The sequence below is a fragment of the Protobothrops mucrosquamatus genome, unplaced genomic scaffold (genome assembly GCF_001527695.2).
Source record: "Protobothrops mucrosquamatus isolate PMUCROS unplaced genomic scaffold, P.Mucros_1.0 scaffold1933, whole genome shotgun sequence".
Classification (NCBI taxonomy): domain Eukaryota; kingdom Metazoa; phylum Chordata; class Lepidosauria; order Squamata; family Viperidae; genus Protobothrops; species Protobothrops mucrosquamatus.
The window spans coordinates 182,053-195,363 of NW_015388054.1; the positions used below are offsets into that span (position 1 = coordinate 182,053).

The 13,311-nt window shown below is 37.5% G+C and overlaps 1 protein-coding gene across 1 annotated transcript in view; it reads left to right on the forward strand.

Moving 5' to 3' along the window:
* Nucleotides 1-13,311, forward strand: part of SCN1A (sodium voltage-gated channel alpha subunit 1) — a 59,602-nt gene that overhangs the window by 19,328 nt on the left and 26,963 nt on the right. The window contains exons 9-16 of the mRNA XM_015823637.1: nucleotides 14-220; nucleotides 3,550-3,849; nucleotides 5,435-5,815; nucleotides 7,232-7,364; nucleotides 7,793-8,031; nucleotides 9,323-9,496; nucleotides 10,254-10,610; nucleotides 12,069-12,551. Of these exons, the coding sequence (XP_015679123.1) occupies nucleotides 14-220; nucleotides 3,550-3,849; nucleotides 5,435-5,815; nucleotides 7,232-7,364; nucleotides 7,793-8,031; nucleotides 9,323-9,496; nucleotides 10,254-10,610; nucleotides 12,069-12,551 (2,274 nt within the window). The remainder of the gene's footprint in view (nucleotides 1-13; nucleotides 221-3,549; nucleotides 3,850-5,434; nucleotides 5,816-7,231; nucleotides 7,365-7,792; nucleotides 8,032-9,322; nucleotides 9,497-10,253; nucleotides 10,611-12,068; nucleotides 12,552-13,311) is intronic.

Consider the following 13,311-nt stretch of genomic DNA (forward strand, 5'->3'; position numbering starts at 1 on the left):
TTATTTTTCCCAGACTCTACGTGCTGCTGGCAAAACATACATGATCTTTTTTGTCCTGGTGATTTTCTTGGGTTCTTTCTACCTGATCAACTTGATCCTGGCTGTTGTTGCCATGGCCTATGAAGAGCAGAATCAAGCCACCATGGAAGAAGCTGAGCAGAAAGAGGCAGAGTTCCAGCAGATGCTGGAACAGCTGAAAAAACATCAAGAAGCAGTCCAGGTACATATTTTATAGGAAATAATTGGCTTTAGCGGTACAATAAATAAGCTTATGGAGGAATATAGCAAATTGATAGAAGCCTAACAGAGAACTGTTATTCTTTAAAACACGGGTGAGAAACATAATTTTCCAGATATTGTTGATCTTGAACCACATTCCTCAGCCCAGCCAGCATGAGAAGGGCTAAGAGTCTGTGGTAATTACATTCCAACATCTGGAAAGTCATGAAGCCAAATTGTATAGTTCTCATATTTGCCTACAGGGTCAGGGGTATCCAACAATACTTATACAATGTTATTGTCAATGCTGCAAATACTGTATATTCTTGATTTGACAAAATATGCAGAACTGTCTGGTATTTTTAGAGTTAATTCAGATGATGGTGGGGGGGGAGGAGAAAGATAGGACTGCGGGTGGGAAGAGACTGGAAGAGAACCTCTGCCCTTCCACCTGATAGGAGAACATGATATATGACAGCAAATTTAGGGAGGGAACATGCTGGTACATTAATTGCTCAGAGAAAGAGAATTTTAGATCTTAGCATCAACTTTGTTGTGCCTGTGCCGACATTTTGTAACAATAAATTACTTTTAGGAAAATCAACACCTGGAAGTTCTTTGAAGTGTTTCATTAGCCGGAACCATAACAGTTATGCCTCCAGTTTACTTGCAGAGAAAAACTCCCAAAATAATAATTCAGAGACTAGAATGAAAAGGTTAAATTGGCTACAATTACCTTATTTACTGCCTGAAGTCTCCATTAAAAGAAATAGGAGATTTCAGATGAGTTCCACATTAATGCTATAATCCACAAAAGAGCTAAAAGAAAGTAATATTCCTATGTACAACCTGATATGCTCATATAAGACTGAAGGTAGTCCTCATTTAGCAACTACAAATAGTTCTGGCAAAATGGTCGCTAAGCAAACCACATGAGAGAGAGAGAGAGAGAAATAGAAAGAGAGAGAAGGAGAGAGTTTGCAAAGATTGCTGGCTGCTACTCTCTCATCTAGTTAAAGTCTTCTTGTACAGCAATGCCAGGGTTATCTCACTCCAACGTGTATTATTATCAGAAATTTGAGACTTAAGTGTACACACTGATTAGAAAATGAGTTTTAATTACTGTTTACTACTGTTGTATTTGTGAATGGTCCCTATCCAAGACAGTTATTAAATGAGATTACCTGTATACATTGTTACAAAGTTTGGGCAAGAAATAAAGAATATTTGACTTAGGGAGAATTCAGCTATGTAATGGAGGCTGTTTGGGAGATGATGCATTTCACTTCTTTCCTGCCTCAGTCCAGCAGTCTCTGCTTGGTTGTAAAAGGATCAACTCTTTTTCTAGTCCGAGGTAAGAGAGGAGCTGGGATAAAATGAGACTGGTAGATGATCCAAAACTCACCTCTCTCCCTCTGGATTTATGGACTGAGAGTGTTCTCAGTCTGCTTAAGAAGATATACTGTATATTCTCTCTCTCTTTGCAGTTCGTGCAAGTTGCAGATACAGCAGTATTTTTCCCTGAAAGCAAGTCGCCTTTGTTTTAATAAAACTTTTGTTACCTAAGTGTCCATTGGGATTGTAATAGGGCAGCTGGTTTACATAGCCCTATAGGTATATATGCAAAAGGATATACTTCATGTACATATACTCCAACCTAAATATATCCTACAGGGAGTTAAAAAGTGCTTGCTTCTTAATCAATATGTATTGGATTTCAATCCTGTGCCATTTTGACACAGGCCTATTCATGGGCAACTATTAATCATTGTGGCCAGTGCCACTTAGCTGGAAGTGGAGAGTAAGTTATCATTTTAATTTCCAATTGTCCCAGCCCAGTTTGTGACAGAAGGTTGAACAGGTTCTGCTGGTTGATTGGCTTTACTATTTTTTTTTAATTTATTGTAGCCTGGAATTGATTTTTGTGACCTCGGCCATTTGTGATGTGGTTTGTGGTTCTAAATATTGTTGGTTTTAATTCTTGTAGGCAGCCCTGAACCATTATTTTGAGACAGGTGGCCATATAAATTGACTAAATAAACAAACTAATAAACCTATCAATGCTGGGGAAACCTGAATGCTGTCATACAGTACTTCCTAGAAGAAACTATGTGGCTCCTTTTGGTACTGAGCCTCTTCAAGGACTCAATAGCCCTGGTACAGGCAGCCACGGAAAACAGCGGTCCCTTAGCCTTGAGAAAAGCGGGGCAAGCCTGCTGTAGCAAGATAGGATGCAGCTGCAGTTTGGATCCCAGTGCCATTAATTTAGAGTTGCTTCAGCACAGTATGGCACAGTATGAGGAATGCTGGTAGGGAGCCTGAAATGAGGATCGTCTTGATTGCCCCATGTAAGGCCATTCATCCTGTGGCACCAGCTGAGATGATTCTAGGTCAGGGGTAGGCAACCTTGGCTCTTTTATGACTCGTGGACTTCAACTCCCAGAATTGGCTCAGGAATTCTGGGAGTTGAAGTCCACGAGTCATAAAAGAGCCAAGGTTGCCTACCCCTGTTCTAGGTGCTTCTTTATGTTGCTGTCACTGGGAGAATAGGACACCACTACAAGTAGGACACCAAGATCACTTTGCCCAGAGCCTCCTAAATATGGAACGAACCCTTCTGTTATTCCATTTGTTTGTTTGTTTGTTTATTATTAAACTTTTATGCCACCCATCATGCTGGCGGTGTGACTCTAGGCAGCTTACAGATATACAGTTACAATTCACTAAAAACATTAAAGCAGTAAATGGGGATTCTTATATTTAAAATGCAGTTCATTAAAACTGAACCAGATGAAGAGGGGGAGAGGAAAACGTGTACAGGAAGGAAGTGGGGTGTTCTTTACTCCATTAGCCACCTCTAAAATGCCATGCCCCCCCCCAGGCTCATTGGCCCAGCCATGTCTTCGATGACTTTTGGAAGGCCAAAAGGGTGGCTGTGCATTTTAAGTGACAGAAATCTGGTTCTTCAGACGTATGAAAAGGAGATAATCTAAATATGGATCTAGGGTGGTGATACCTGGCTTAGCTAAGTAGTAGAGAACTTGGATTGGAACTCTGTGTGTGTCATAAATATCTTTTTCACTTCTTGTGTTTTGATCAGGTTTAAAAAAGATCGCTTATCATACATTTTTTTAAATTAGACAAATGAATGTAATATGGTAATATTTTTAATCTTAAGTGCAAGACAATAATAAATATTCCAATTGCTTTAAAAAAACCCTATATATTATATTATGCAATGTTTTTTCCTTGTGTGTTTTTCATGTTAAAACTAAGAAAGCTGCTCTTTTCATATAATATAATAATATAGCTACTAATGCTTCATGGCAGGCAGCGGCGATTGCTGCAGCAACTGCATCTGCAGAATCTAAAGATCCCAGCACAGGAGGTGGAACGGGGCAACATTCAGAAAGTTCATCTGAAACATCAAAATTGAGTTCCAAGAGTGCCAAAGAGAGAAGAAATAGAAGGAAGAAAAGAAAACAAAAAGAACAATCTGGTGGAGAGGAAAAAGATGAAGATGAGTTTCACAGATCTGAATCTGAAGATAGTATCAGGAGAAAAGGTTGCCGATTCTCCATTGAAGGGAATAGGTTAACATTAGAACGAAAGCATTCTTCTCCCCATCAGGTAAACTGTGATAACTATGGAACTCAATCATTATTGTCTCTGGAAAAAATACAGTCTTGTTATGCTGTTTTGGAAGAGACTGATCTTTTACAAAACAGCATTTTTGCCCATTCATGTTTGCTACTGGGAGGTTGAAAGATTTTGTTCTTAAATATAGGGTAAGGTAGATGTCCCCCACCTTTCCAGCTTGGCAGCCTGGCACGGGGGGGGGAGGGGATGGTTTCGTGTGAGTGGCACGAAGTGGAGCTTTGCGCATGAGTGCAAGCACCTACTGCTCATATTAGTGGAGCTTTGCGAGTATGTCCGTTCTCGCCACTTGCGTGGACCTGTTCCAAACGGGCTGTGGCCCGGTAGTGGTTGGGGATCCTTGTTTTAGAGAGTCAATTTTTCATGAAATGCAAATTTCACAGAGATAATAATGATGATGATGATGTAGTACCAATAGTAATAGGCGCCTTGGGTGCAATCCCAAAACAACTGGAGCACCACTTGAACACCATTGGCATTGACAAATTCACCATTAGTCAATTGCAAAAGGCGGCCTTACGAGGAACTGCTTCCATCCTGTGATGATATCTGTAAAACCATCAAACATCCACATCTGCCTATCCCAGGTCCTTGGTAAGGACTCGATAGGTAGACAAAAATGCCAAATCCAGTCTGAACATCTGGCTGACTGTGCGATGATCAACAACAACAACAATAATAATAATAAAATAATAAAGTTGGAATAGATGTTGGAGGTCATCTAGCCCAACCCTCTGCTTAGACAGGAAACCCTATACCAGGTGTAGGCAACCAGCATGGCTGGTTCAGGAATTCTGGGTATTGAAGTCCACAAGTCATAAAAGAGCCAAGGTTGCCTACCCCTGCCCTATACCATTTCAGACAAATTGTTGAAAACATTATTTGAAATACCTTACTAAGGGTTTATACTAACTCTTAATAATTTTGTCATGTTTCTTATGGTCCAGTCATGGTCATGAAACCTATGAAGTCTATCTACTTTGGTGATCAATTCATTGTATTGCAGGCAAATAATTTTAGATATTGAGAATTAAGATAAGCCAAGGCATTCATAGAAATAATGGATGACAATGTTTTAATTATATAAATGAGCTGGAAATTTCCTTTTCAAAAACCTTATTTACATTTTTTTAAATCCAACAAGTCTGTAGTACCTTGACCTTTTTCTACAGATATTTTTTGCAAAAGAGATATTCTGTTGTATATTTAATTAGAAGAATAATTAAATCAAATTTAATTAAATGGGCTTATTCCCAAGTAAGCATGGATAAAAATTGAAGCCCTAACATACATAGTAAACCAATTTGGACCTCAGGTATTTAGGAAGGAGAGTTTTAATAAATATTGAATTTTGGTTTTTAGAAGGTTTTTGTCTCAAGTTTTCCTCTTTCAGTAGCAGCAACTCATGAAATGCAAAATCTATCGTAGAAAAGGACTGTCTAAGACTATATTTACATTCTGTATGTATATATGGAAAAGATAATCCTTTCTTTTTATCACTGAAAGTCAGGACTTAGATGACTTTGCTAACTTTCTATCCATCTGTCTTTTCTTACAGTCTTTGCTGAGCATGCGTGGCTCGCTGTTTTCCCCACGGCGCAACAGCAGAACAAGCCTTTTCAGCTTCAGAGGTAGAGCAAAGGATATAGGATCAGAGAATGACTTTGCTGATGATGAACACAGCACTTTTGAAGATAATGATAGCAGAAGAGATTCTCTTTTTGTGCCGCGCAGACATGGTGAACGGCGCAACAGTAACCTTAGTCAGGCCAGTAGGTCATCCAGGATGCTGGCAGTGTTTCCAGTGAATGGGAAGATGCACAGCACTGTGGATTGCAATGGGGTGGTTTCCTTGGTTGGTGGACCATCTGTTCCTACATCGCCTGTTGGACAGCTTCTGCCAGAGGTGATAATAGATAAACCAGCTACTGATGACAATGTAAGGAAGTTTTAAATAGTTCAGGCATGGTGGCCTTTTCTTAATGCACCAGCCAGTGTTTCTACAGAATGGAATCCCTGGGAATGATCCTTGGTTGGTCAAGCTGTGAATGCTCCTGCATCTTGTAATATATATTTTTTTATCTACTAATAAAATCAGTCTTAAACATTAATATTTACAAAACGGTGAGAAAAAGTATCTGGAAAATGTGCAAAATATTTTGCTTTGTGTGTTTTATATTCAGAAAAAAACCTTGCCAGATCTTATTTATCTGGCTCTGAATTAATTGTGTCTGGCCAGAAACATCTTTCTCCGTAACCAAAAGGAAGTTAAATCTTTTGATGCCATATGGATTCTGCCTTGGTTGTGTACATTTGATTACATTCTGTCTCATGAACATCATTACCATATACAAACAATAAGGCTAAAAGTTCTGGTTCCCCAAGTGTTGATAAAATCACTCCAAAATTTCACTTTATATATTGAGCATTTTCATGCGTCTTTTAATCTGATGTTTAATCTTTGGCTGATGAAACAAATATATCTAACTGAGATACCATATTAGTGTACATAGATTTCAAGTTACAGTGTGCCAAATGTGTGTTTTCCTAGACACACATTTTATGTTTCTATATACAAAAAAAATCTGATCTTTTATGCCAATTTAGAGAAGCATGACAATGCTGGATATTATTTTTCATTTCCTTTGATTAAGCTTGAATGAAAAGCTTGCTGTCCATCTTAAACACAGAAAATAAGCAAGTGACATGTCATTATTTTCCCACATCATCTAACGTTTATTGATAACCTGGAATTTATGCCATAATCCTACATATGGGAAATGCTCACAAGTAAATGATTATAGATTTATAGCTGATGACTGATCAATTGCAATTTATTTCTTCTTCTACAAAGTGTCATATATTTTTTTAAAAAAAGGTATGAGGATATTTACAGAAGACACCATAAATCTCAACTGTAGTTATATATAGGTGTAAATTGGGCAAAGTTTAATGCTTTCCAAGGCTACAGTCCTACGCGTCTTTACTTGGATGCAAATCTCAATGAAATACAGGTTGAAATGGATAGGTAAGTGGGATTTTGCCAAACTAATAAGGATAAACAAGGCAGGTTGAGAAATAAATTTGAAACAATCATGGAAAGTTTCTTGAGGATTATTTGAGAAGTATAACAATGAAGTTGCCAAAATGAGAACACGTTTCTTACAACTGTCTAAGAATATACTGAAATACCAGGTTAATAATTCAATAAGTAGCAAATGTTTGGCATGAGAAACTAAACATAATTTAAAAGCATGATGCATGTGTGTCTTCAAACTAAGAGATTCTTCATATGACTTGCTATCTTGAACTGCCATTTTCAGGATGATCTTACATGATACCCTCTTTTTTTCAGGCCACAACAACAGAAACAGAAATTAAAAAAAGAAGATCAAGTTCTTTCCATATTTCTATGGACTTTTTGGAAGACCCCACAATAAGAGAAAGAGCCATGAGTGTAGCTAGTATACTCACAAACACCATGGAAGGTACAGACGTAGTGATGGCAAGGGATTCAGCTAGCAAGGGGTTTACTTTTTTTTAATCTAGGATCGGGATGATCAAATAAAGACACAAATCTGAATATACAGGCTAAAGTCTTAATATTTACATAATTGTTTGATTTTTATTATCCGCTTTCTAATTTTAGAGTTCTCTTTTTTAAATACAGTGATCTGAATTGAAGACACGGCAGTGAGACTCTGGGCCTGCATCTTGAGAATTAACTTTATTTGGAGTAGACATAGAGTAGTAAAACTTCTTTTCTCACATGTCCAAATGTTTCTTCCAATATCATATGTGACTGAATCTTCTTCTTTTTTCTTTATTTATACTTAAAAGTTGAAAAAACAAAACCAATAAAAGATAACTTTTCTTTTGTGTTAGAATGATAACCTTTCACTTTGTTTTTAAACAGAACTTGAAGAGTCACGGCAGAAGTGTCCACCTTGCTGGTACAAATTTGCTAACATTTTCTTAATCTGGGACTGCTGCCCGGGTTGGCTGAAAGTAAAGCATTTTGTTAACATCATAGTGATGGATCCATTTGTTGACCTTGCTATTACAATTTGCATTGTTTTAAATACATTGTTCATGGCAATGGAACATTACCCGATGACAGACAGATTTTCGGAAGTCCTTAATGTTGGAAACTTGGTGAGCTTGAATATTGTACCTTTAATTAATGTTTCTTCCAATGATGTTGTTAATAACAGCACTAAGTGAAGAGTTAAATTCTCTTTTAACAAAAGAAATGAGTGACCTTAAATACTGGATAGATATGGTTAGCAATATACACTGAGTACTATTTAAAAAAAAGTATACAGTGATTTTGTGTCCATATATCTCAAAATACAGTAAGAAAAATCATTTTGTGGTTTGATTTCAGTATGATAACGAAGGAAAATAGTGTTTTTAAAGAATGTTTTAAAATATAAAATATTGTAATTATCAAAATATTAATGTTTTTATTAATCAAAACATTTCATATGTTGTATATCACTTAAGGCACTTTTAGAATAAAGTAAATAAAATACATTGATAATACAACAGTCACAGTGTAATGGTTTGATACTTTTGGACAAGTAATTTTCTGAATTTATACAGCCTTACTAAACTCAATCAAGACTTCTTCTCACCTAATTTGTACTTCACAAATTATTTCTGATCCTCACTGCAACCTAAAAGTCAAGATACCACAACAAATTTATGAGTATTAAGCCCCCTTTATGACATTCCAATTTCTCATGGTTCACAGAGTTAACTGTCCATTATTACTGCAGTCTTGCACTAATTGCAAGCTAATTGTGGAGTTTTTCTTCCCAGGGTTTTACTGCTGATGATTTTAAATCACTTTTCTTTATTGCCGTTAAACTGAGACTGTGCAGTCTAATTTTATTTTACCAATTGGGATCAATGTAAATAAAAACTAAACTCACATTTGAAGGACAGAAAAAGGAACAGTTTAAAATCACCGGAATAAAAATCTTACAGCCAAGTATGTGAGGGAAGAAACTGAAAGGTGAAAAGAGTACTGATACTAATTGTCATTTCCACATTGTTACAAAATATAGAACTGTGTCTGCACACACATTTAGAGCTGATCTTTGATTGCTGCCCATTTTAAGTATTAAAATTACCTATCTGAGCAGTGTGTTGCTCTAAGGAAAATAAAAGACAGTCCAATCCTAACATTTGTAACTATCTTTATAGTTGCTTTGGATAGTGGGATAAATCATTGTTTTCCTGTTTAAAATGTCAACGAATTATTAGCAGAGAAAACCTCATGCAAGTTTCCAGTAACGTTCTTCCAGTTCCCGCATGCTTTTTAAAGTGATATTAAACAACATAACACATTTAAGACATAATGAATAAGAAAATCAGAATAAATCTATCAATTGCATTTTTAAGCTTTTGGAAATTGTTAAATCTGCCTGTCACATTTTAGGTTTTCACAGGAATCTTCACAGGAGAAATGTTTCTTAAACTAGTAGCCAAGGATCCATATTATTATTTCCAAGAAGGCTGGAATATTTTTGATGGTTTTATTGTCACCCTTAGTTTGGTTGAACTTGGCCTAGCAAATGTGGAAGGACTCTCAGTTCTCCGATCGTTCAGACTGGTAAATTGTTTAATTTAACAAATATAAGTACATGTACATCATCTTTACCCATTCAGGATGCTAAAATTAATTGATTTTGATGTTGAACTACATTTCGGAACTGAATACTCTTCTTTCTTAATGCTCAAAATTCTGAGGCTTGTATCTGATGGCAGTCATTTGTGGAGTCTTTTGTCTGAAAGATACAGTAGCTGTTCCAGAAGGATGGGGACAGTATGGCAGAAGGGGAAATGATACAAAAAAAATTCTGAAGAATGGGAAGGTAGCTTGAATTATGTCCAAACATATTTCATTAATGGAAATCTCTGCTAGAAAAATTATCATTTGGCAAAATCCTTGATTTTCATCTTCTGATTTTCTGTTGTTTCTCTCAGTGGTGGGACTCACTGGATACATATAAAACTAAGATTCTTAGGTTGTTGTTTTTTATTGAAGTAGCTTGAATGGCATATATGAGCTATATGGTTCAATAAAAGCTGGTTGCACTTTGAAACTAATTATTTGACTGTATCAGTAAAACCAATTCATAAAGTTAGTTTTACATATAAATAAGATTTCAGTTTTAAACTGTAAATTATAATGGGGTCTCACTAGAAGAAAATGAATGAAATAATCTTCATTTTTAAATAATGATGGTTGTTTTTCAGTGTTGTAATATATGAACACCAATTTATTTCAGTGTAATTTGGCTCCATCTGATTATTTTTAACTAACTTATCACTTACTAAACTTTTTTGGTCACTTATTTGTTTTTCAGTTGCGAGTTTTCAAATTGGCTAAATCTTGGCCAACCCTAAATATGCTGATCAAAATTATTGGCAACTCTGTGGGTGCTTTGGGAAATCTGACTTTGGTCCTGGCCATCATTGTCTTCATTTTTGCTGTGGTTGGTATGCAGCTCTTTGGTAAAAGCTACAAGGAATGTGTGTGCAAGATTGCAAAAGATTGTGAACTCCCTCGTTGGCACATGAATGACTTTTTCCACTCTTTCTTGATCGTTTTCCGAGTTCTTTGTGGAGAATGGATAGAAACCATGTGGGACTGTATGGAGGTTGCAGGTCAAGCCATGTGCCTTACAGTCTTCATGATGGTTATGGTGATTGGAAATTTAGTGGTATGTAATTTTTTTTAAAAAACAAATATTTATTCTAGACCATATTAAGAAGTATTGTCTCTTTAAATCTCTTAAGACACCCTCTTTTCAAATGGAACAACTTTTCACGCAATTGTCAAACATTCATCGAACCATTAGTGTCATGGTTCCGATAGATGAAACCCTTCAAAAGAACTTCGAGGCATTGTTTACCTTAAAGAATCTTTTTATTCGGGAAACAAAGTATCGGCACTACATAGTTGAACCCAAAAACTAAATTCCCTTCCCCCTGATACAAAGTAACAAAGTGCAATTCCCACCCCCAATAAACTATCATAAATCACATTCCCCAATTAGCTTAAAGTGTGGGCTTTCCCCTTAGCTCCATAGCCCGCCAAAACGTTATCAGCTTGTCCTTGGGTTCCCACCACAGTGTTATGTTATGGCTAGCTGAGCTTACATTCCAATCCCCCCCTCTCTCTGCTGCACCTAATTTCTAAAGTAAGAAAAAGCATGTTAAAGGAATAGAGAAAATGGCTGCATTTTCATCAGTTGTCAAAGCGGGAACATCCAATGTTAGCAGCGTTGACAATTAGAAGTGTTTGGTAAACAAAAATATATTTGCCAACCTATAAAAATACAGTGATGTTTAAAAGCTTGTGAATCTTTTTTGATTTTCAAAATTTTCCTTAATAAATAAAAGAAGTAGTACAATTATTTTGACTCATTTGTTTAATTGAGTTCTCTTTTAGGTTTAGGAGTTTATTCGTTTTTACAAGTTTTAGGATTTGTATGGAGAATAGATCACATTTTAGGTTATGTCTGTGCATAAATGTTGAATATTCAGAATGTTTACAAACTTTTGAGCACCAGTGTAGTTCCCATCTGTATACAATTTGACTGTTGTATCTACCACTCCTTCAAACTAGGTACTTATTCTGATTAAGATAAATAGGCTGTCAATTACTACTATCAAGTTTCAAAGCTGAACATCAATAGGAACACAGGCATAGACAATTTTTGTTCATTAAGTCAATCTTTCCTTCAAGTTTCATAAATTAGGAGGAAACATTCAGCGAATGCAGTGGGACTCTATAAGCACTCATCTTCCAAGGCAGTGTTACAAAACTTCCATTGTCTCAAAGGCAGCTCTGAGTTTTCTGTGACTTAGTCAAAACCAGGTGCCATTTTGGGAGGGCGGGGAGTTCATAAGAGAAAAAGATTCCATAAACATCTGTACCCATTCTACCCTAAGTAATGCTTTGATGTGTGAACCCAGATTGCATGGATATGTGTGTGCATGTGTCCTATTGGTCTTTATCTTGGTTAGCACAGCCTAAAACCTATACATTCCTTCTGTTTTTATAATGCATGTTTCATGAACTAGGTTGTAAGTCTTTAATATATTTCAAATAGTTTATTTCAGTATATAGCATTTGCTGATCAAAACCAAGGATGAATTTTCCTGCTTTTCTTTAGGTGCTGAATCTCTTTTTGGCCTTGCTCTTGAGCTCATTTAGTGCAGATAACCTTGCTGCTACAGATGACGATAATGAAATGAACAATCTCCAGATTGCAATGGGGAGGATTGACAAAGGAGTAGATTTTATGAAAAGAAAAACCCACGAATTCATCCAGAAATCCTTTGTTAAAAAGCAAAAAGCTCTAGATGAAATCAAACCTCTTGAGGAGCTCCACAATAAAAACATCTGCATCTCTAACCACACCGTGGAAATTGGCAAAGGTCTTGATTATTTTAGAGATATAAATGGAACCACCACCAGTGGCATAGGCACCGGCAGCAGCGTGGAAAGATATGTGGTAGATGAAAGTGATTACATGTCGTTCATTAACAATCCAAGTCTGACTGTGACTGTACCCATTGCTGTTGGAGAATCTGATTTTGAAAATTTAAATACCGAGGAATTCAGCAGTGAGTCTGATTTGGAAGAAAGCAAAGAAGTAAGATTTTAAATGCTACTAATGTACATGATTTAGGGGATAAGAAATACTTCTGAGAAGGGGGAGTATATTTCAAAGATTAGACAGTATGAAATATTTTCATGCAAGTGGATTAGAATATAAAAACTGCCTTCAATGAATCCTTGGAGGATATTACCAATTTAACAGCTACCGTATTTTTCGCTCTATAAGACGCACCTGACCATAAGACGCACATACTGGTACTATACTATTTCTCTTTCCCTCTTTCTCTCCCTCTATTTCTCTCTCCCTCTCAAAGATCCTTAAAATCCTTAAAGGTTATGCTTGGGCGGAAGACTTTTTCTTTTACAGATGGGGCGGGTGGGCCTGACATTCGCGCGCAGGCAGGACCCCGCCCGCTGAGCCACCGCTTCCCCATCGCCCTCCACGCCAGCCGGCTCCGTCTCCAGACCTCCCAGCTGACGGGCGCAGGTCCGGGGGTCGCCAACTGACAGGCGCAGGAGTTCGACGCTGCAGCGGCCTCACCTTCGCCCTCCGCACCGGCCAAAGCGTTGCCTGACGTTCCAGCTGACGGGCGCAGGTCCGGGGGTCGCCAGCTGACGGGTGCAGGAGGTAGGTGCCGCCGTGGCCTCCCAGCCGCTTGCTTCTTCGGCTGGAGCAATTGCAAGGGCTTGCATGGTCCCCAAGGGCCGCTGACGCTCTCCCCGCCGCCGGCGACCATGCAAGCCCTTGCAATTGCTCCAGCCGAAGAAGCAAGCGGCTGGGAGGCCGCGGCAGC